This window comes from Pteropus medius, unplaced genomic scaffold (genome assembly GCF_902729225.1).
Source record: "Pteropus medius unplaced genomic scaffold, Ma_sr-lr_union100, whole genome shotgun sequence".
NCBI lineage: Eukaryota > Metazoa > Chordata > Mammalia > Chiroptera > Pteropodidae > Pteropus > Pteropus medius.
Window position 1 is genome coordinate 14,059,405 of NW_024340699.1, and position 20,891 is coordinate 14,080,295.

Here is a 20,891-nt window from a genome sequence, read left to right on the forward strand (position 1 = left end):
CTCCTTAGCACCCGTGGTGCCTCCGGGGGTGGGGGACACTCCGCCCAGGCGCTGACGGGGTAGTGGGGAGGGCGCCCTGGATTCTGTTCTGACTTCGTTGCTGTCCCTGGGTGCTGCCTCTGTCTGGCCCCCACGGCTGTCCCCTCCTCTCTGGCGGCAGCCGTGAGTCCTTTGCCTCTTCAAGGTCATTGACAAGCAAACTGGAGCTTTGTAGCAGACAGCGTCATCCACTCACGCGGCCTGATTTCACTTGAAATAACAATCTTCAGCTTTTGAGGCCAGGCGCTGTGACACACACACACACAGTGACAACACACAAACACTGAAACAGACACGTATCCAAACATGACACACAGTGACACATGAGCCGCACGTGCGTGAGCGCATACGCACACGCGCACACAGCAGTTCCCCGGAGACGCCTCGCGTGGTGCAGTCTCCGTCATCGTCCATCCCTTCTGCCTCGCTCTGTTCACGGTGGCCGTCACGAGGCCCGCCCAGGCTCACAGGGGGTTATGGGGACCCCACCTCTTATGGATGGAACGGCTGAGAACTTGCACTTGGTCTCACACAGCACACATACTTCTCAGTGGTGGAGGGGTGACAGTTAACAATGAGCTTTCTCATTTGCCATTGGCAAAGCCTGGTCCAGATGCCCTGAGCCAAAACGTGAGGTCGCAGAGGGGTCGCAGGCTGGAAGGGTCCCGGTGAGTCAGCAGGAGGCGCCACTGCTCGTGACCAGGCTCTGCTGGCTGCACTCCTGGAATTTGGGGGAGCCCTGCCTGGACCCCCGCTCCAGTGTGGCCATACACATCTTGCCTGCATGCATCTCCGGTGCCCAACGCAAGATGCCACCCCGAGTCCTGGCAGAGTCCCCAGCCGCCCCGGCGATGGACGACTCCGTGCTAAGCCCTCATTTTCCGGAAGCGCACGGACATTTCGTCCACATCGACTTGAATTCCTGCCAAACGGGGCCTGCGCCAGGGCGTGAAGGGCTGGAGCGACCAACCTGGCCTCGAGAGGAATAACCGTAGCATTTCTAATCGATGCTTGACTTTTCCCGTTTCCATATGGTCTCCTGCGGCCCCGAGGCCCGGTGTGGTGTTATTAAGCATCATTTTAACCGTCCCAGACAAGTCTTTATTACTGTTTTATTTTTAATAGTCAGTATGTCTTTACACTCACCAATATATCCGTTTGCTAAATGTTCTCTTTTAATTATTCTTATTTCTTTTCTATCCCTCTGAAAAAACACTTATAGTTACTGATTCATTCAACGAGTATTTCTCGGGCAGCTCCAGACGCTGCAGGCCCTCGTCGTGCAAATCCCGCTCATCTCCCTCGGTCGGTCGGTCAGCGTCGTCTGTGCCCCTGATGCAACGTCCGGCTGCTGTCGTGGTCACTTGTCCTCTCTGCCGAGCTGTCTGACTCAGTGCTGCTGGTGCGTAGGGGCTACTGGTTTGCGAGGGTCCCCTGCCTAACCGGACCCCTGAGCGCTCTCTACTCACGGGTCCTAACGCGTCCCCGTGGCTTTCCTTGGGTTCTCAGGTCGACAGTCAGATCGGCTGCAGATTCCTCACTCCGCCTCCGTGTGGGGCGCTGGGGGCTGGCCCGGAGTCCATCCTCGCAAGCGACCGGGCCCACGCTGGACTTTCCGGCCCCTTTCTGGCGTTCACCTATCTGGGCGTAGCGAGACTGGGCTTTCCTGCGGGGACGTCATTTACAGGAGAAACAGGATGCGGACGGGAGGAGGGAGGATTCGTGACTGGGGAGCTGCGGGCGGGGCCGTGGGCCACCTCCAGTGACTTGCGTTGGGTGCTTAGTCTCCCTGAGTGATGGCTGGTGGCCAGGAGGATAAAAATGTAATTGGAGTCACCATTTACTTAACTATTTCCTCCCTGTGCAGGGGTCCTGGGCTCAGAAAGTTTAGGGGCACCGGCGGGGCGGGGTCAGAGCCGGGCCTCCCTGGGTGTGTACTCACAGGAGCCGGCCAACAGGCGTGAACACGGCAGGCGTGAATACGGAAATGCCGCGAAGAGACTGGAATCGGATGTGGTCCCTGACGATCTGGCTGGCATTTAATTAATTAATTAAAATTTTTCAGGCGAGGCAACCCTTCCGAGGACCTTGTCAGCTTACAATCCCTTATTTTTTACTTTTATGCCTACAGCACCTGGTCTTCCTAGATGGTCTCCCACCCAAGTACTAACCAGGCCCGACCCTGCTTAGCTTCTGAGACCAGACGGGATCGTGCTTGCTCAGGGTGGCGTGGCCATTGACTTATCTGGTTCTTTAAATGGCGAGACCAAAGGGCATGGGAGGGGACATGTGGAGACCTGGTGTCCTCCTATTTCCAAAGTGACAAAGGTGGCACCCCAAATAGAAAGTGCAGCTTGCCAGGGCCCTGTCTGTGTCCCAACAAAGCAAAGGACCCGGGTCAGAAGAGAGCACCCGACACCATCAGGCTTCACAGGCAACAAGAAACGCAAACTGCCCAGAGTTATAGGCAAATTGAGTTTGTGCAGTTCTATGTGGCAGATTCAGAAATTTTCTGAAAAATGTATTTAGCTGGCATCCTCTGAACACATCCCCTGGGAGCATGTGACTGCGACTGCCACAGTCAACAAAAGGCCTTTTAATTCCCTTCATCTATTCACGGAATCTACCGAATATTTATGGATCGTAAACAAATTATCTTGTATTCGAGGAAACTGCAGCCTGCAAGGGGCCCCACTTGGGTGGAGGGAGGCGGCGAGGTACGCGGGGATGGTCAGAGGGAGGGACCCCCGCGAGGCTGAGGCGGGACTGGACGGCATGGAGCAATCGCCCCGCAAAGCGACCGAGACGGGGGAGGCGCCTGCCGTTGGCCACCGAGAGCCCAGCGACAACGTCCCCAACCCTGAACACAGGCACGAACCACACTGCCATGGACAGTGTCTGCGTCACTCCACAAGCCCTAACCCGCGAGGGCACAGTACCAGGAGGGGCGTCTGGGAGGGGCTTGGGTCAGGAGGGTGCAGCCCTGTGAATGGGATCAGGGTTCTTTCTCCCAAGAGGCCCACGCAGGGGACGGCGTGACTGGGGAGCCGATCGCTGTGGTGTAAGGGGTGCCGGGAGGGAGGGGACTCTCGTGTGGAGGTGGCTGCGGAGACAAAGGGGGGACACATGGCACCTCGAAGTGCCCAGGGCAGGGAGGTTCTGGGAAACACGGGGACGGTTTACACGCGGAGACGGCACACGAGGTTTCCGCTTCCCTCTTGGCCGCCCTCTCGGTCACCTGGTTCATTTTCTTCCTGGGAGTTGTTCTAATGAGCGCACTGGCCAAGCTCCTGGGCTGCTCAGCCCCAAGGACGTCACCCCGGCCGGCCCCACAGATGCCCGCACAGGCTGGTGGCTGAGAAGGGGCCAGCTGAAGGCGCCCCTCCGGCCCCCGCAGAGCCACGGCTCCTGGTCCGAGGGCTGAGGGCAGGGACCACAGAGGTGGTGTCGTCTCCCGTCCAGGTCTGACGACCGTGCACCCGTAAGGAGAACCTACCCCGCAGGATTCCCAGGGGGGCCTGCAACTAACGCCTGTCGACCGAATGAGGCTTTCGTATTTTCAAAGGTATTTTCACTTTTATTTAGGAAAGAGCAGGGGATCACAGGACAAGAGGACGCCTCGGGCTGCTGTCACAGGCAGAGGGAGCGAGCGTCATGGAGTGAGCTGGAGGGAGCAGTAAATGTTAAGAACGGGGTAGAGACAGCTGAGTTCAAAACCCACCAAGTTCATGACGACATACTGCACCTCTCGTGGCCCCGCCCATCTCCCCACGGAATGGCGGTGAAGAACTGTCCCGTCAGAAAGCACCCCAGCGGTGACAGGGCCCCGCCGTGCGACCTGCCCCAGGCAGTGCCCAGCAGCATTCCTCCGCTGCCTCAGTCCCGCCTGCCCTTCAAGAGGTCATGACCTCCAAAACGCCGTTCCCTCAGGATCTAGCTAGTGACAATGGAACGTGCCCTGGCATTTCTTCCCGAGGCCACAGGATGAGCAAGGACAAGCCCAAGGAGAGCCGGCGACCAGCAGCAACACGGAACTCACGTGAACGAGACACGAGAGCTCCATTCTAAAGCCCCCCCAGTCACTGTCCCCATCGCCACAGGTACAGCAAGGGCAGGTGAGGAGTAACTTCCAGGGGCTGCTTTGTAAAACCTCATTTAACCGAAGGGCTGTCGTCTGTGGGGCTCTCTGCGAAGCTGGCTCGAGCCGTGAGTCCCAAGGGCATCGTTTCAGAAGATGGTCGGAATTTAGGCCGCTCTCTACTTCACACGCTCTTGGCCTGGAACCAAAGTCAACACCTGGAAAGGTTTACGGAGTCTCGTGGGTTCCCCTGAAGACGGAAGTGCTGCTCAGTGTCTCCTCAACCAGGACAGTGGCTTCGAGACACACAGGCGCCATGAGACAGTTGCTCTGAGGTCTCAGGGTAGGGATGCGACTCAGGCTGCGACTGGCTCCGGTCAGCAGCTCACCTGCTACTACCACTGCAAATCTTATCAAGCAGGACACAAAACGGACATTTCTCAGCCTGTGAAATTAAGGAATAAACTCTCCGACCTAGAGGGAAATTTGTGACACAGCAACTCCGTGCGCAGAAGAACATGTTTCTAAAAGCCACCGCCAAGCTAGCTCTGCGTTTAAAGTGATGCTTTAACCAAAACCTGGAAGCGAGCAGCCATTCAGCTGGTCTCCGGCCGGTCCCTAGCGGGCCGACCACCTGCCTCAGGGACACCGCTCACTGGCTTCATCCTTCGTCCCGCGGGGCTCAGACTTTTCACACTCTTCCAGACGAGGCCAAGAACGCTAGCAGAAAGAAGTGTATTATCTATTTCACAAAAGACGAAAATCTGTTCTGGATGAAAACCTTTGTAAGGTTTCAGTCTGGCTGCAGGATTCTGATATTCGGAACAATGTCCTAAGTAGAATTACAGTGCATTTAAATCATGGTACAAATGAGAAGCACAGACTGTGACTAAGCAACGAATCAATGAAGAAAAAATTAGAATACGGGTTTTAATTTCTTAATGCAGTTACAAAACGCTCACAACGGAGGACTCCCCAAACTGGATGGGCATGGGGGGCAGTCGGGAAGCACGCTCCCCCGCGCCAGACACAAACGCACACGCCCCACACGCACCGACGACACACACATCGGCTCACCTAACAAGGAAACGTGAGGAGTCGTCTCATCACAGCTCAGAAAAGGAAACAATACAGGGTTGAGGAATCAAAACAATCCCTTTAAGTTCGCGCTTCAAAAAGATTTAATATTTCCAAATAAAAGACTTTCCTGGTCAGATACCAGGGTAGATAAGAAGGGCTGGCCACGCCCCAAAGTCCATTTTCTTTTTGTGCTTCACAAATCCACAGAATGAAAAGGTACAACATGGGCCAAGAGTTATGATCTGGGTAAGAACTAAAACATACATCAGTGAAATCCACCTACTTGGTAATGAACTATCGTTATGTAGTGTCCACAAGAACTTACTCACAGAGAGGACTCCATGTGACTCTCCCACGCACGCCAGCGGCTCGAGTGCCCTTGCTTTTCACATGTGACACTGCAGAACCCGAACCCAAAGTTCCCCACCTGTCCATCTTGAGTCTGAGAATTAAGTACACTTGTAAAAGAATGTATTTGGATTTTCAGCTGTGCTAACTAGTGTCACATACACATTTTACACAAGGGATCCCGTCACCCCTCGCATGCAAGATACGGTCTACAGAGGTTTAGGATAGGGAACAAACAGCGAGCATAAACACACACGGCTCCCGTCCAGCGACACCATCACAGAACCATGGCGGACAGCGGAATGAGCCAGGAACACGCTTCCGGTCACCGACTCCGCTTTCCTTGCTGTGACCGCGCACTGCTGGTCTTCTCCGTGTGCGCCCACTGCTGGCCGTGGCGAAGAAATCCTTTCTCCTCTCTGCTCTCCACATGACCTGTGAGAAGACAGAGCACGAGACTCGCTCCTCACCGGGAGCTGCAGCTGCGAAGTTCCGGAGGCCCCTGGCAGGGCCGGGCCAGCTGCTCGGGGTGAGCTAGTGTCCCATCCCGGCCGGAAGGGGACTCACTCTGGGACGAGGTGCCATATCTGGTGGCCGCAGCCTGCTGGCCACAGCAGACAGTGCTCAGTCTGCCAGACTGCAAGTCCCCCCAACCCCAAACTGGACGGCCAGGCCGGCCTCTGTTCTTAGAACGCAGGGTCACGAGGGAGCCGCCCGTGACCTCAAGCGGGAACTGCACTTGTCATTAGTTCACTGTTCCCATGAGCTTCGTGTTCAGCAACCGGTACTGAGTAATAACGACCCATCTAATTCGTGAAACCAGTTTCTGTTTCAACATTTAAGGGGCGCCCGCCGCAGGCCGGGCACTGAGCTGGGCACCCGCAGTCCACACGTGCTCGCCGCCCTGCGGCTCTGCGAGGCCGGGCTTGAGCCTACTGTCCAGTCCGGGAGACCGAGGCCGCCGGGTGGTAGAATCGGGGCCTGAATCTGGGTGTCTTTAACTGCAGGTTCAGTCCAGATCGGGGCTCCATTCTCCAGAAAACACGGCCGGCCGGCCCCAGTCCACGTGGGTCCCTGAAGTCCGTTTCCGGGTTTGGTCTCCTACTCGCCTCTAGAAGACTCTTTTTTTGAAGTTTGGAAAAACACGACGTAATGAAAAAAAATATTAGTGTACAGTTTGGGGTTCAGCACACGTGTTCTGTAGGGTCCGGCTGGAGTCCCTTCCCGTCTGCGTCCCTGGCACAGCAGGAAGGGTCCCACCTGTGACCACCTCATCGGCCCCCATTTCCTCCTCCGAGCTCAGGCCTGCGGTGACCCTCGGGCACAAAGGAAACAGGCAAAGGAAAAGTGGAGGGTGGATGCCCCTCCACGGTGGCCAGCCTGCAAACACGGACCGCCTTCGGTTCCTCTCGACCGGGAGCCCTCGGGTCCCCCTGCCTAGGGTCCGGCACGGAGGGCGGGCGACCTGTCTTTTCCTCGCTGCCCATCTTAAAGGTGAGGAAACAGGGGCTCACAGAGGGGCGAGATTCCCCCACGTTCCAGGACCATCGCGCCCAGACGGACGGAACCACGTGCCCTGGACCATGAGAAGCCCGGCAACGGAGATCCGACTCCACACATCGCCCCACGTGCGAAAGGCGGCGAGCAGGCACCAAGGGCAGGAGTCTAACACGTCACAGGTAAGGCCGTCCTCTTTGGTCACCAGGAAACCTTAGCTTAGGGCCTCGTGTCATCACGGACACCTCTGACACGTTCCCATAAGCACTCGCTCTGGACAATGTGCCACCAAACAGAGTCCAAGGCCTGGTTCTAGGGGGACAGTGGAGAGTGCTCCAGGTCTGACACAGGTAGACTGCCCTGGTCGGGCCCTCGCAGCTCCTTGGACAAAGGGCCGCCGTGCTCAGCGCTCGGCAGATGCCCATCCTCATCGGATCTGTCACTGTGAGTTTCATTTCATCAGGGATCCGCTGACAGACACGCTGCAGGTTTCAGAAGGAAGCTTAGTGTGTCCACCTTCATCTCTGACGGACACAGCACCGATGCTGCCGCCATGCGTGACCCGTGTCCAGGCCCCTGCCGCGGTCAGCGCTCACGCGAGGTGCCTCTGCCTTGGGCTTTCGCCCTAAAACCACCACTGCACACGCAGCCTGAGGTGCACGCACTGACCCCGAAGCCGGGGACTGCAAAGTCGGGTTAGCTCAACCAAACCCCTCTGCCTCTTACGACACCTCAACGGCTACGACCCAGACACAAACGTGACCTGAGACAGACACCTACCTCTGACCTGCTGTCCACAGCCCTAAAAAGGGCGGACCAGTGAAGCATCTCTGCCTTGTCACCTCTACCCTTAACTGTCACAGTCCAAAAATCCACAACGGTCCTTCATGCCGCTAACACTCACGTTCCCTCGAAACGTGACCTGCGTGTGTGTTGGTCTGGAATGCAGAGTTTGAGGTATCTGAGGTTTAAATTCTGTAAAAACGAAAAGGAAAGCCAGGCACCGCCTCGCAGCACTTTGCCGAACAGTTTCACAAGATTAAAACAGAAAAGGCACAGAGGACCCTTGAAGGCGGTGTTCACGGCCGACTTCCCTCCCGTGTCTCCACCCGTCTCTACCACGCCTGACACAGGCACGAAGAGCCGCAGAGGCAGTGGGGCCTCGAGGGAAGAAGACAACTCAGGACTCGTCACGTTTTAACTCTGTGCTATATGGGCATAGAAATAGCTACAAACTGCAACCCCCCACCCCCCCCAAAAAAATAAAAAAGATTAAAGACAGACCAGAAAATTTAATTATACCAACGAGGCCACCTTCCTTCGCTCTGGCATTGCCAGGCATTCTTTCAAGTTCACTCACTGTCAGGAGGAAAGAGTTTTAGCATCAGAAAGAATCTCTCTCTTCCAATCCCACATGGAAATTAAGATCAGAAACACAAGTCCACCACGGAAGAAAGCCCAGAATAGTCCAATTTGGAAAGAATTTAATTAACAAAATTAAGCGAAAAACATGGCCGAGGCGGGGCTCTGGGGGAGAGGACCCCTCCCCGTGGCCGCCGCCCACCCCGGCCCTGGGGTCCCTGGCCCTGCCCCAGCAGAACCGGCCCCCCAAGCAGCCCCGCTCTGCACGGCGTGCGCTCTCGTACGTACAGCTTGTCCAACCACACGACCACGACTGGGCAGCGAGTGGCCGCTAGCTGTCCTACGCTGGCTTGGCACATTAACGCATGCAAAGCAAGGAGGTTTCAAGGGCTTCACCAAATAGTTAATTTTGGCAAAAAGAGAAAATAAACAGAAAGCTAAAATTCATAAGCAGGATTAAAAGCCACTGAAGTGAAAACCACGTACTCCTCAACAGTAGAAGACAAACTACAGCTACAATCTTTTTTTTTTTTTTCTTTTTCGGTCTCTGCCATCCTCTCCCCGAACTGGTTAAAGTTCATAGCAGCATAACACAAAGTCCTCTGTCAAGCCAGTGTTCTCCGCGCTGGGGTCAGAGTCCACAGGTCAAGTTCAGTCCGTCCGAAGAATCATGGGAGGATGCTCGCTGTCCTCCCCCAGCCGCAGGGCGCTGGCTTCGTCTTCCAGACAAGTGCCACCCGCTGCACCCAGCTCGTCTGTGTAGGCTGCAAAGAGACAGTGCGTCACCTCAGGCTGGGGGGCGGAGCAGCAGAGCCCAGCAGCCAGGCCAGAGGCTGGACTGGGCACACGAGGGCGTTTATAAACAGCAGCCCACACGGAGACTCAATTTTCAACTCTTCTAATGAACTTTCTGCAGCCTTAGGCAGCTCAAGATTAAGTACTTTATTTTCCAAAATTTGTAAACGTAGAAAAGATGCCTGCACCGTACGTGGGGCTTCCTGTCGGGCAGGCCATACATCTCCCTCACTCGACAGAAAGACTGGCAGCACTTCGCGAACTGGTTATGTGGGATGCTCAAACGTTAAGGACACCAGACGCTTGGGGCATCATCGAACTGAAAGGCCACCTCATTTCAAAGGGTAACGGTGACTCCCCCATCTGCACGCTCACCAGCCAGCTTCTGCGGCAGGAGGCCCCTGGACGCAGGCCGGTCCTGCTGCAACCCTCCCTCCTCACAGGGCCCTGGCGCCAAGGGGTGTCCCATGCATATTCACTGAATGACCACACAGGCCACAGGGTAGAGACTCAAGATAAACACTTGACGGTGGTAGGTTTAGGGTCATATTTTAGCTGAGAAGCAGCAAGCCAGAGCAAAATTTACGTGCACCCAAAGCAGCCTTAGCCATCAAAGAGGAAGAAAATGAATTTGGCCCTGAGAGGCCTTGAATAGCCAGTACACAACGGCCTGCCCCTGTCTGCGCTGTCACTGCCCGGCAGCAGGAGGCGGCGGGCCGGCAATTCTGATAAGGGCGGAAAGCACTGAGCATGAGCCGTGGCGGGAGATGCTGGCAGAATTTACCTTCCAGGTTTGTGTCACAGCCCTTACCAAGTCTGGTCGGAGATGCAGGCATGTGAGTACCTTTGGCTACAGCCGTGCTGTAGGTCTGAGTGACTAAGGGGCAGTCGTGAGAGGCGGAGTCTAAGATTTCATTGGTCGTCTCCACACTGCCATCCAACCTGGAAAAGACGACAAACGAGACCAGTGAGGCCGGTCCGGTGCGACGACACTGGCTCGTGGGCCTGGAGGGCCAGACCAGCAGCAACAAAGGCAAGAAAGGCCACCTGTCAGGACACTCGCATGTGTTCGTAACCCGACGGTGACTTTAAAATAATTCCTGTGAATGGGTTCACTTGGACTTTTACATGGACCGTCTAATGGAAAGCAGCTATACCTAGTGAGAAAGTCTTATTTCACTTTTAAGTCTGATGACCACGAACAGCATTCGCTATATGAAATATCACCCCCGACTTCCACCCCAATTATAACACTATCATAGTATTGTTGTTGTAACTTCTGAATAATAATAAAAAGCAAAAGCAGAACATTAAACTGCACTACTTTCCAATTAAATATTAATTCCTCCTTTTCAAAGAGAAAATCTCTCTCAGTGAGAGGCCTCAAAACACGTGTGCTGCACTGTGGCGACGCCGTGTGCACTGGCCCTTTCTCGTGAGACGATCCCCAGGGGAGGGCCTGGGTCCCCCTCTGCTTCTGCCATCTCTGAACGGGGACACCGGCAGGGGCGTGGGGAGCAGGACTCTGTGCCCACAGTAAGTTGTCTGGGACGGCATGGCTCCCCAACGGCACAGCCACACTGGATGCGTCCCTTCGTGTCCCTGGCTTTCAAGGGAATGGACGTACACGCAGGTGCCCGACGGCAGATGGCCACACGGAGAGCACCTGGGGCGGCGGTGGCGGCGAGGTCCACTTACTTGTGCTGTTTCATCAGGGTGCACTCGCCTCCTTCCTGGGGGTCCAGGTTGTACATGTACAAGTAGCCATCAGAGGCCCCAACCAGCAGCCGGGGAATCTTCTGAATTCTAGGGAGAATGAGCAGTAGCCACGTTCCAGGACCACAGCACTCACAGTCCTCGTTAAACCTGCAGCCTCGCCTCCGGCACGGCCAGGGGATGTCCCTCCACCCCCCGACAGGCACAAACTACGTTTCATGTGCTTGACACGCTGCATACGGTTGGATAAAGACCATGCCCACTGCACTACCCGAGGCCGTGACATCAAGGCCAAGGTGTGCTTCATGTGAACAAACACAGAAGCCCATAGGAGACTAGGTGGGGACACAATCAGTTTCAGGGTTCTCCGCCTACTTAGGGTAGATACTTTCAGACAAATTCCTTCTGTGCGTCTGCAGCTGCCCAGAGAGCCCGGGACCATGAGACACCGCTGGCTCTGCAGGCCCGAGGGGTAAGGCTGGACAATGTCCAGGGTTTTGACCTAATGACACTTTTTCACGAACATTCTACACACTCTCAAGAAAACCAAAGGAGAGAGATGTTTGGCGTGAGAACACCGCAGAGGAAACAGCCACGTCGGACAACGCGTTCTCATGCCAAACAGGAGCACTCTGCAGACTGTCCTTGGGCCCGGAGAAGTGTCAGGGAACCACGCTGGCCACCGTCTCTGGGTGTCCTTGGGCAAAAGGGAGGGAGGCTGCCCGCCCCTACTCACGTGGCTAGAGAGCAGATGTTTTTGTGGCCACAGAAAGGCAGGCGGACTGTGGCAAAGGCTCTGCCCTGGTTGAACATTTCTGTCACTTGGGAGGGCAAGTAGCTGGTGGAAGCCATGAGAACCTTCCCGAAGTAGCCGGTCCAGGTGGTGGGCTCCTCCTGAGGTCTAGGAGGGAAGTCACCAGACACGAAACCCGCTGAGACAAACCGTCCCACCTGCGCAGAGGCCGGGACCCGCTCTGAAACCCGACAGCTGGAGGGATGCAGACAACCATGACCTCTCGAGACCCTGGGACGTTAGAGAATGCGCCCCGGAAGGTCGGAGGAGAGGGCCACTCAGGCGTCTGAGCCTGGAAGGGCCCTGTTCCTCCCGAGGTCACGGCCAACGATCTGTGGCAAACGTGAGGATGTACAGGGCCAAATCCACGATCCAACCCCGATCTTTTTAACAGGAAGTCTCTAAAAACCGTAAAAGCACAAATTTCAAAGTCATTTTCCTATAGCCCGTTTACGCTGCTGTTCATCTTGTACATATTTGTATGTTACTGTAAATGCTCCTTTGAGTAAGACAGTATACACTAAACACTATCGATCCTAGTGGGATGTCTTTTTAAAATTCAAGAAGAGAAAAGATAGGAACCGCCCCTTCACCGCACATACCCCTTTCAGTAACACGACTTAGACTGCATTAAAAACGAGAAGCCCTCACGGGCGGGCTGGAGACGAGTGTTCCCTCCAATGGGCACTCTGCTCACACGCGCCTGTGTGTGTACGGCACGCGCTGAGGCGGACGTCTGCGCCCACCCAAAGGCAGCCACCTTCACCCCCACGCTACGCCTCACGCCGAGCACACTTCCCACAGCAGACGGTCACCCTGCGGGACAAACCCCTCCTGCTGTGGAGTCTAGATCTGGTGACACGGATCCTAGAGCCAGCGCCAGGGTCTCTGTTAGCAGAAACTGAGACGGCAGGACAGGGCCCGTGCTCACACTTGGACGCAGTCAGCGCTCTGCAGCTTTTTAAACAGATGTATCTTCGCAACTCACTTTTCTTTCACGGTCTCGAGTTTGAAGATGTGCACAGTCTCAGTGTTGCTGGAGGCGGAGAGGAACATGCCGTCCATGCTGAAAGCCAGGGAACAGATGCTCACACACCTGGGGACAAGGTGAAGGGGTCGGAGTTATGCCGCCGCCCAGAAACGCTGAGGGTGACCAGCAACCTTCCCGAGGGACTTTTACCTAAAGCCACAGAGAAGAAAAGCCCCATAACGGGCACACTTTCTTACTGGCATTTTTCTCACTCCTCTCTAGTCATTGTCTCAAAAACGTTTCTGAGAGAAAAATGTTTGAAAAGTAACAAGTAAGAGAAATTCTTTAATATATCTTTAAACAGCCAAAACAGCCAATTTTCTTTAAATTAAAGCAATCCTTAACATGCAACAGAGCAAACTGGCAACCTTGATAACGTTTAAGAATAAAGTAGAACTTTCAACACGCTGTCTTTACGAAACGTCTCAAAAATCTCTGTAAAAATCCTAAGGCCACCAAAGAAAAGCTCCTTTCCTCATGACCCGAGAAACACGCGCAAGCCCGTCACAGGTCCGCGGAGAGCTCACAGGTCCCCGGCCTGCACCGAGCTCCCGGACACCGTGGGGACAGCTCTCTACAGGAAGGTGTGTGTGCAGGTGTCATGTTAGCTGCCAGCAAAGGAGAGCCCACGAGCCACGTGGAAAGCTCTGTGGAAGCACGGGAGGGGAGGACTACTCCTGCCGGACGGTGGGGGACGGGCCTCTGGAGGGGACACCCGGCGCAGACCACGGGTTCAGGAGCCGGCCAGCTCACCAACACGACAGTCCACGCCCAGGACACAGCACACACAGACCCGCGTGGAGACAGAGCTTAGCCGCTCTCTGAACGGCCACAGGGCACGGGACACAAAGAGCGGGGTACGTAAGGGAGTCAATCCCATCGGCAACGGTGGTCCGAGGGTTCCAGGGCGCGCTACTGATGTCCACGTCCTCAAAGAGCCTGCGCTGGAGATGGAGACAGGCCCGCGGGGGCCGAGAGCTGGGGCCGAGGGCGATCTGAACAGGGCAGGAGGAGGGTGGTGGCGATTCTACCAAGGGAAGACACGTGAGCAGATGGGCTCATCCTGGCCGGTCATGCCCAGGGTCCAGGGGACAGGAGAATCATGGGAAGCCTCAGGAAAGCAGCCTGGGTGACACATATGCCAGCACGCGGGCAGGTGACACGGTTTAGGAGGGGCGAGGCGAGGTTCCGGGCAGAGACGAGAAACAGGAGGAAACAGCAGCAGCAGCGAGAGAGGAACCGTCTAGACAGGTGTGGAGGGAAAGCAGGGGGAAGGGAAAGAAACACGAGGACATGGCAGCGGGAGGAGTGGGGGTGGGGGGCCTGGGAACCAGAGCCTTAGAGATCGAGTGCTGCTGAGCAAGGTCACACAGCCTTAAGAGGCCCTGGAATTTGGCGCAAGGGCCCTGCAGCAGAGGGTCCAGGAGTAACCAGCAGAGCTGCCCGCCCCCGCCCCAGCAGGATGGGCAGAGAGAGCTAGGAACAGCCCGGCTAGGCCTGCAGACAGCCGCATGGGGAGGGACCGCCACACGGCGACTCACCGTTTTTTTAAAGAAAGAGCCAAAGCCACTTGTTGGGGTGAAAGGGGACATGGGGCATTGGCTACAGGTTGTCCGAGTAGAGGACAGGGACAGGAGTCTGCTAACCAGGTCGCAAGTCCTCAGCCTGCCACCTCAGAGCATCGAGAAAGGAGCGTGGCCCGGAGGGCCTGGCCACGCGAGCCCCTCCGCACTCCCAGGCCGCCTGGCCACGGCTCCGCGTCCCAGCGGACCACAGACAAACGAAACCCAGCCTGCTTTACAGAAACGTCCCTTAATCTCCCACGACCATCTGGCCGGGCTGAAACGCCTGCCACTCCCGCATGCTCCGTTCACACAGCTCCACTGGGTCCCAGGGAACGTCCCACTGGAGCCCGAAGGGAGGCCTGGAGACCCACCCTGGGGGTCTGTGGACTTTACCTCTTAACTCCTCTCCGGAACTCAAAGAGTTTCTGTCCTTCTGGAATGGAAAATACCCTAATCACGGTCCCCTGTGACAGGGAAAAAAGGAAAGAAAAAAGAATTTCAGCTGCGTAAGAGATTTTTCCTATTTCTTTCCTGCCAGACTGTAAATGAAACACGGGGCACGTCCTTCAATGACAGTGTGCCCGGGCTGGTGTGCAGGTGTCTGAGGCCCTCCGCCCTGCCCCGCCACAAGCCACCCGGGCCCTTTGCACACACACCTGCACACCTGTTGCCACGAGCACACGAGAACCCTCCCCTGTTCACTATTAAATCTTTAACAAGTCAACTCGCTTTAACTCACTGTTTATTCTAAACACTAATAGCCTGGAGTCAAAAAGGTGGACTATAGCAGTTTTATTTTTTCTAAGTCAGTTGAGGTTTAAACTATTACAATCAAACCCTTTCAGCATGTACCCCGTGTGCTGGGAAGCACCCCGACTTCACAATCTGGCGAAGTTGGAGGCCCCACTGGTGTCCTTTGTTGCCACTGTGACCGACCCCGGGAACTGATTAGCTGGATGTGTTACCTAACTGCCTGAGACGGAACCAGTGCAGAGCTGCAGAACAGCGAGACCCCCACAGAGGAAAGTCCCACTGACCAAGACGAAAGGGGACACGGATAAACAGTGAGCTACGGCATCTCCCCGCTCGGAAGGAGGCAGTTTGAGGATGTCGATCTGCCCCGCACCCTCTATTTCCCACCTCTGGGAACATTCGTGGGGGTCTGTGGGTCAGCAGGACAGGACCTGAACATCTGGGAAGGTAAGAAGAGCCGAGGACTGAACCCGGATGGTGCTTTCACCCTCTGGATGCGAAAGGGACACCAGCAGGAGGAGGACACGACAGGCCCGGGGTGCTACCCAGCCGTTAGCAGGCAGGCTGCGGGCAGCACGCGTCCCTCTTTGAAATGGTCTTTAAAGACAGTCGACGTTCTCTGGACAGAAGGACACCAACTGAGTCTGTAATTCTTGGGAATTAGGGGCATAAAATAGTGCATTCACAGACAAAAATAACCATGGCAAAAGTTCTATCTTTTGTAGCCTAAGGTTTTAAATTTAGAGAGAGAGAGATATATGTATTTAAAGGCATACCTATTGTGCAATATTAATTAACAAGTTGTTGGTCACAGATTGCCTGTAGTACCCTGAAGGCAAGATGAAGCCACACACGTCAGTGTGGCCCTGGGACCTAGTACACAGCAGGGCTAAGAGGACATTGGTGGTCTAACCCCACAAACTAAGAGGATTCTGTTTAAAAGCAAATCAAATATAGCCCAGAAAAGAATTTCCATTTTTAATGGCCTTGAAATTCCATAAAGTGCTTTAGCACCTTCCTGAGACCTAATAAAAACCATAAAGACAAGACTAATGAAAACTGTAAAGATGAGACTTTGATGAATCAAGAGATAACAGTTTCACAGCCATTTTGATGCTCCCACGGGAGAAGAAAGGACCGGGTGACACCATGATTGCCCAGCACACTGTTTAAAAGCCAAGTCGGGCCTGGAGTTCGATCCCTCTGTTCTGCCCAGCTGGGCGACCCTGGGCAAGGTACTTAACCTCTCTGAACAATCAGCAGAAAGCAGGAAAACGGTCCCCTTGCTGAGGGGCTCAAATGAGACAATGAACACAAAGGTTCTGGTGTAACTCGTGACCAAAGAGACCCATCAACAGTGACAGTATGAGCACAGCAACTGGCCGCGAAACTCAGGGACAGCGGCCCACGCAGGAGAGTGAAAGCGGGGAGCGGGCCCTCTGCACCGTGTCTGGATGGCTGGTTCGAGGTGGGGGCCCCTCAGGACGGAGCCTGTCTCAAAGTCGCAGTGAGGAAGCGTCAAGGCTACTGGAGAGCAGGTGCCAGTGCTCCGAAGGGAGGACACGCCAGGGGACTGATGTGGCCCCGAAAAGGAAGACACAGAACGGACTTTCAAGGACAGGGACAGCAGGAGGGTCCGCGCATGTCGCGGGGGCCGGGAGGAGAGGTTCGGATGCGAGGGCTGCCGAAGCCATCCCGTCCTATGTAACCAGCTCTAGGAAAGGCCACGCATCCTTTTAACCCAGAACTTCTCCCTCTGGACTCTCTTATCAGAGATGCATAGAAAAGATTTACATGTAAAGTTTAAACACACTACTATCTACAGTGTAAACGTTATCGTTAACACATATTTGTTATCAATATATCCTAAATATCAGAAACGGTAAGTGTTCTAACAGGGTGATTAAATCACAGCCGAATACTATACAGCTGTTAAAAGAATTCTTTCCACTTAGCGAAATGCAATCTGAGGCAGAGCGGAGAAAGGGGTAAATTACACACACAGCATGGTCACAAGTTGGCTGAACGAACAGAAGAATGAAAGAGTGCGCGCTGAGACGTGTTCCGAGCAGCTCCGGACAGAGCCGAGTCTGTCTGACATTCCCTAGCACTTCCTAAGCCCTCCACCGCAGCCTGTGCCGGTGTCCTGACCACGTGCACTGGGCCAGTGTGTGGCTGTGCGTGGCACTCTGGTCTCCTCTGCCCGTGTCTCTGTCTCCTGTCACGAACACTCCCTCGGCCCCACTGTCAGGTGAGAAACCCTCCCTGGCAGCACATCTCACAGCCCGACAGGCGGGCGGTCGCCTCTGCCGCTTTTCTGTGAGCTGGTCCACGTGGAGCCGCGTCTGGAAACTCGACTGTGTGAACAAGCTGAAAAGCTCGCTGCAAACTCTGAGCCAGTCCCCCCGGGCTCGGCAGGCTTACCTTCTCGGAAGCAGTGGCGAGCTTGGTTCCGCTGGCGTCGAAGGCCAGCGCTGCTAAAGGACTGTCGTGAGCCGGGATCATGTTCGCAGCTCTCTGGAAGGGTGAACCAGTGACCGGTGACTGTGCGCAGTGAGACTGCACAGTGCCACCACTGGCCGTGACGCTGACGCCAGTGACTGGTCACTGAGGCAGGCTCCAGTTAACACGGCACGTGCGTTTGGTTTACCGGGGCCGAGAGGCTGCTCAGAGCCGGAAGGGAGGCAGAGCACTTCGCCCGGAAGTGTGGCCTCGTGCCCTCCCCCAGCACTCGCTCTGCAGGGCGCAGTGCCCACCGCAGGCGGACCCACGAAGGGGCCAGCAGTGACGGCTGCACTGCTGAGCCAAGGAAACCGGGTGCCAGCGCCCCACAGCACCCCTGCAGGAACAGGGACGTCTGAGAGGACACTCACCAGGTTCACGGTGTCGAAGACCTGCACCTCCCCGATGGTGGCACTGCCGGGGTATGCCAGGTAGCAGTTGTCGTTGTTGATGGACAGTGCGCACAGGCCTGTGGGGACACACGGGGGACAGGGCGGCGTAAGAGCCAGAGGGTTCCTTTGTAGCTGTTAGAACACAGAGTATCATCGAACAGGGCCCTGACCCAACCTCGATCCCGGTTCCACACCCGACTGCCACCTTAGGTGACAGCAGGACTATGAAAACAGGTTAAAGGCCTCTGGGAAGATGACTGAACCAGTGATCTATGTGGTCACAAGACCAGCATCAGAAGGAACGGAGCTGGGTGGAAGGTCCATATGTTTGAAATCTGCCTATATCCGTGGGCCCTGTCAAGGAACAACCCTCTCCCTCACGGCTGGCTTTACAAGGCAGAATGAGAAGAATGCGACTCTCACAGCTAATTTACCTGCTGGGTTTGGAGGAGTCTCCCTGATCGTGTGCAGCACCTTCATGTCCCGAATGTTGTGTATATACAGAGACTCTTCCAGGCACACTATGAGCCGCTAGGAGACGACAAAAACGAAGAAAATCAGACATGAAGAAGGAGCCCGACCCACAGGCTCCCGACCCGATGCTCCGCGTGTCTTCTAGGACACTACGCAGACTGGTCCTCGTGGCAGAGGACGCTGGCCACCACCAGGCGGCTTTCCCGGCTGCGTGCTCCTCATCCACCGGTTAGGTGGTGTTCGGAGCCAGCTGTGCCTGTTCTGCGACACTTGTACTAGGACTTCCAACTCTTTGATTTCGTTCCACGTCACTGAAACTGGTCAACTACAGCTAAGAAAAGCATGTTTTGTTTCCTGGTTTGTTCTTGTTTAGCTTTCACCCCGCCCCTCATGAAAACTAGTTCGAGTGCCTCGGATGGGCTTGGTAATGAGAAACATGTTGGATTAGGCACGGCAAGATAAATGGAGAAGCCAAGGGATTTCTTAAAAGTATAAAAACTCATTCCGCACTCAGATTTTCCTGCAGGTGTCCAAGTTCCTGCTGCATTTAAAGATGGATGCAGCTGCAGCCGAGGCCCTGAGGGGAGGGCCGAGGCACGACAGACAGCCTGGCGCGCATGCGCCCTCTGCTACCTGGTACGTGGAGGTACCTGGGGACATTTCAAGTTTCAAGAGGGTTCAACGTGGTATGCCTCGTAATTTCCCATTTTAACAAACTTTTTCAGTCAACAGACCAATTCCCAGTTTCAGCCACATCAGTGGGCCTCCTCCACGAAGACTGCTCCGCCCAGTCACTGCCCTTCAAGATCCACTAGTTGGCGACACATCTGTCCCACGTATGGCTGCTTACTCAGCCACCCCTGCAGAGAGCACTTCGCTGTGAACAGAAAACGCTGAAGGACTGGAGGACAGCGCTGCACTCTGTGAGCGAGCACGGGCCATGAGAGTCCCGTGAATAAACGTGAGCATGAGCCGTCACATCCACCCGTGGGACCCGACGTGTTTGTGAGTTTCCGGGAAGATGTAAAAAGCAGTCAGTCCTTTGTCTTAAATGAAAACTTAAATTATCAGTTTAAAATTAAAAAAAGAAGATGCTAAGAGATTTTTAAAAGCAACTGGGTCAAGGCAGAGTGGTGGGCTGAGGCTAGCAGGTGCATGGCCCAGAGGACCGAGGGACCAGGAACGCCAGCCAAGGACCATCAGCTTTGTCCTAGAAGCGCCAGAAGAAACTAGAATGGCACGGAGGGTCAAAGCCATACCGAAAACCCGCAACATGGGACGGCGCGCACCTGACAATCTGAACCAAAAAGAGTTTCACTCACCTGCCTGTTCAGCTTCACAGCCAGGATCGTGTTGGAGTAGCTGTAGTTGCAGATCTCAGTTCCTTTCTTAAAGTGGCAAACTTTCAGCTTCCTAGGGGCTTTGAGGCTGACGATGGCCACCAAGCTGCTTGAGAACAATCTTTCCACGATGCACACATCTTCAGTGTCAGCTGGATAGGAAAAAAAAAATGTGTATCCATGTCAGCAGGCACAGTCTACTCACACATACAAACACGTGCCTAAGCGTAAGCTTATGCAGAGCAGAGCACTATGGGGCTGCATGGTGGGCATCTGGTGACAGGGCTGGGCTGCGGGGACAGCCCCAGAACAGCACAGAAGTGTGAAGATGAGCTCTGGGGCAGGCAGGCAGACCGGGGTTAAATTCGCCGCTTATAAGCCACAAACCAACCACTCTCAGGGGCTCCCTGCCGGCAAGGCCCCTGCATTCTGCAGTGAGGGCCACCCTCGGCTCCAATGTCACCTCCGCAGGGAGCCTGCCCCCACCCCACTCTGTCAAAGGGAGGCCCCCTAGGTCCTCGCACTGTCCTGCTCACTTCCTCCCAGCAGTCCCTGTAACCGCCTGCACATCTGCCCGCTGGCTGCCCCCACACGCACTCTGGAGGGTGACCCGTACGAGGACAGAGGCGGCACTGCCTGCTCATAGCTGTCCCCCTGGCCTTTACAATGGGGCCTGACCTCTGAGGGACCCCCAAATCGTCTTTGAATGACCCAGTCTTTCTCAGTCTTGTTTTCCTCACGTGTAAAGTGGGGATCACAACTACTCTATGGCACTATTAGGAGGGGATGGTGGGTACCGGCCCAGTCAGTGCTCTACCCCCACCACCTCCCTGCTCCCCACTTTAGGAGGGGACACCCCCTACTCAGAAGACTGGATTAAACACAATGTGCAGACAGCACAGTACACAGAAGCCCCAGGTGCTGTGGATGCTCCACCGACTGCCACACACCGGCTCTCCCGACTCTCCCTGTTTTATCGGTAATTATCTGGGGTTAAGTTCAGATCTAGAAGTAAAGAAAATTCTGGAATGTAGGAAAATTGCAGAGCAAGAGTCCAGATTGTTTCCATATAAAGCCTGTCTACAGGAAGTGCACCTGTGTTTCGAGCACATATTCATTCATTCATT

The 20,891-nt window shown here is 55.2% G+C and overlaps 1 protein-coding gene and 1 pseudogene across 3 annotated transcripts in view; both read right to left on the minus strand.

Annotated features, from left to right (window-relative positions):
* Nucleotides 1–2,161: 2,161 nt before the first annotated feature.
* Nucleotides 2,162–2,280, minus strand: LOC120616794 (uncharacterized; annotated as a pseudogene).
* Nucleotides 2,281–5,280: 3,000 nt separating this feature from the next.
* The window catches only part of WIPI2 (WD repeat domain, phosphoinositide interacting 2), a 29,167-nt gene continuing 13,556 nt past the window's right edge, over nucleotides 5,281–20,891 (minus strand). Inside the window, exons 3-12 of one of the 3 annotated variants that reach the window (XM_039878764.1) lie at nucleotides 19,747–19,916; nucleotides 18,385–18,481; nucleotides 17,930–18,027; nucleotides 17,481–17,573; nucleotides 14,697–14,767; nucleotides 12,697–12,804; nucleotides 11,652–11,816; nucleotides 10,898–11,005; nucleotides 9,984–10,141; nucleotides 5,281–9,168 (exon numbers count right to left, since the gene is read on the minus strand). In XM_039878764.1, the coding sequence (XP_039734698.1) occupies nucleotides 9,056–9,168; nucleotides 9,984–10,141; nucleotides 10,898–11,005; nucleotides 11,652–11,816; nucleotides 12,697–12,804; nucleotides 14,697–14,767; nucleotides 17,481–17,573; nucleotides 17,930–18,027; nucleotides 18,385–18,481; nucleotides 19,747–19,916 (1,181 nt within the window). In that variant the 3' untranslated portion in view covers nucleotides 5,281–9,055. The remainder of the gene's footprint in view (nucleotides 9,169–9,983; nucleotides 10,142–10,897; nucleotides 11,006–11,651; nucleotides 11,817–12,696; nucleotides 12,805–14,696; nucleotides 14,768–17,480; nucleotides 17,574–17,929; nucleotides 18,028–18,384; nucleotides 18,482–19,746; nucleotides 19,917–20,891) is intronic. The other 2 variants (XM_039878783.1, XM_039878774.1) reach the window with 2 other exon arrangements.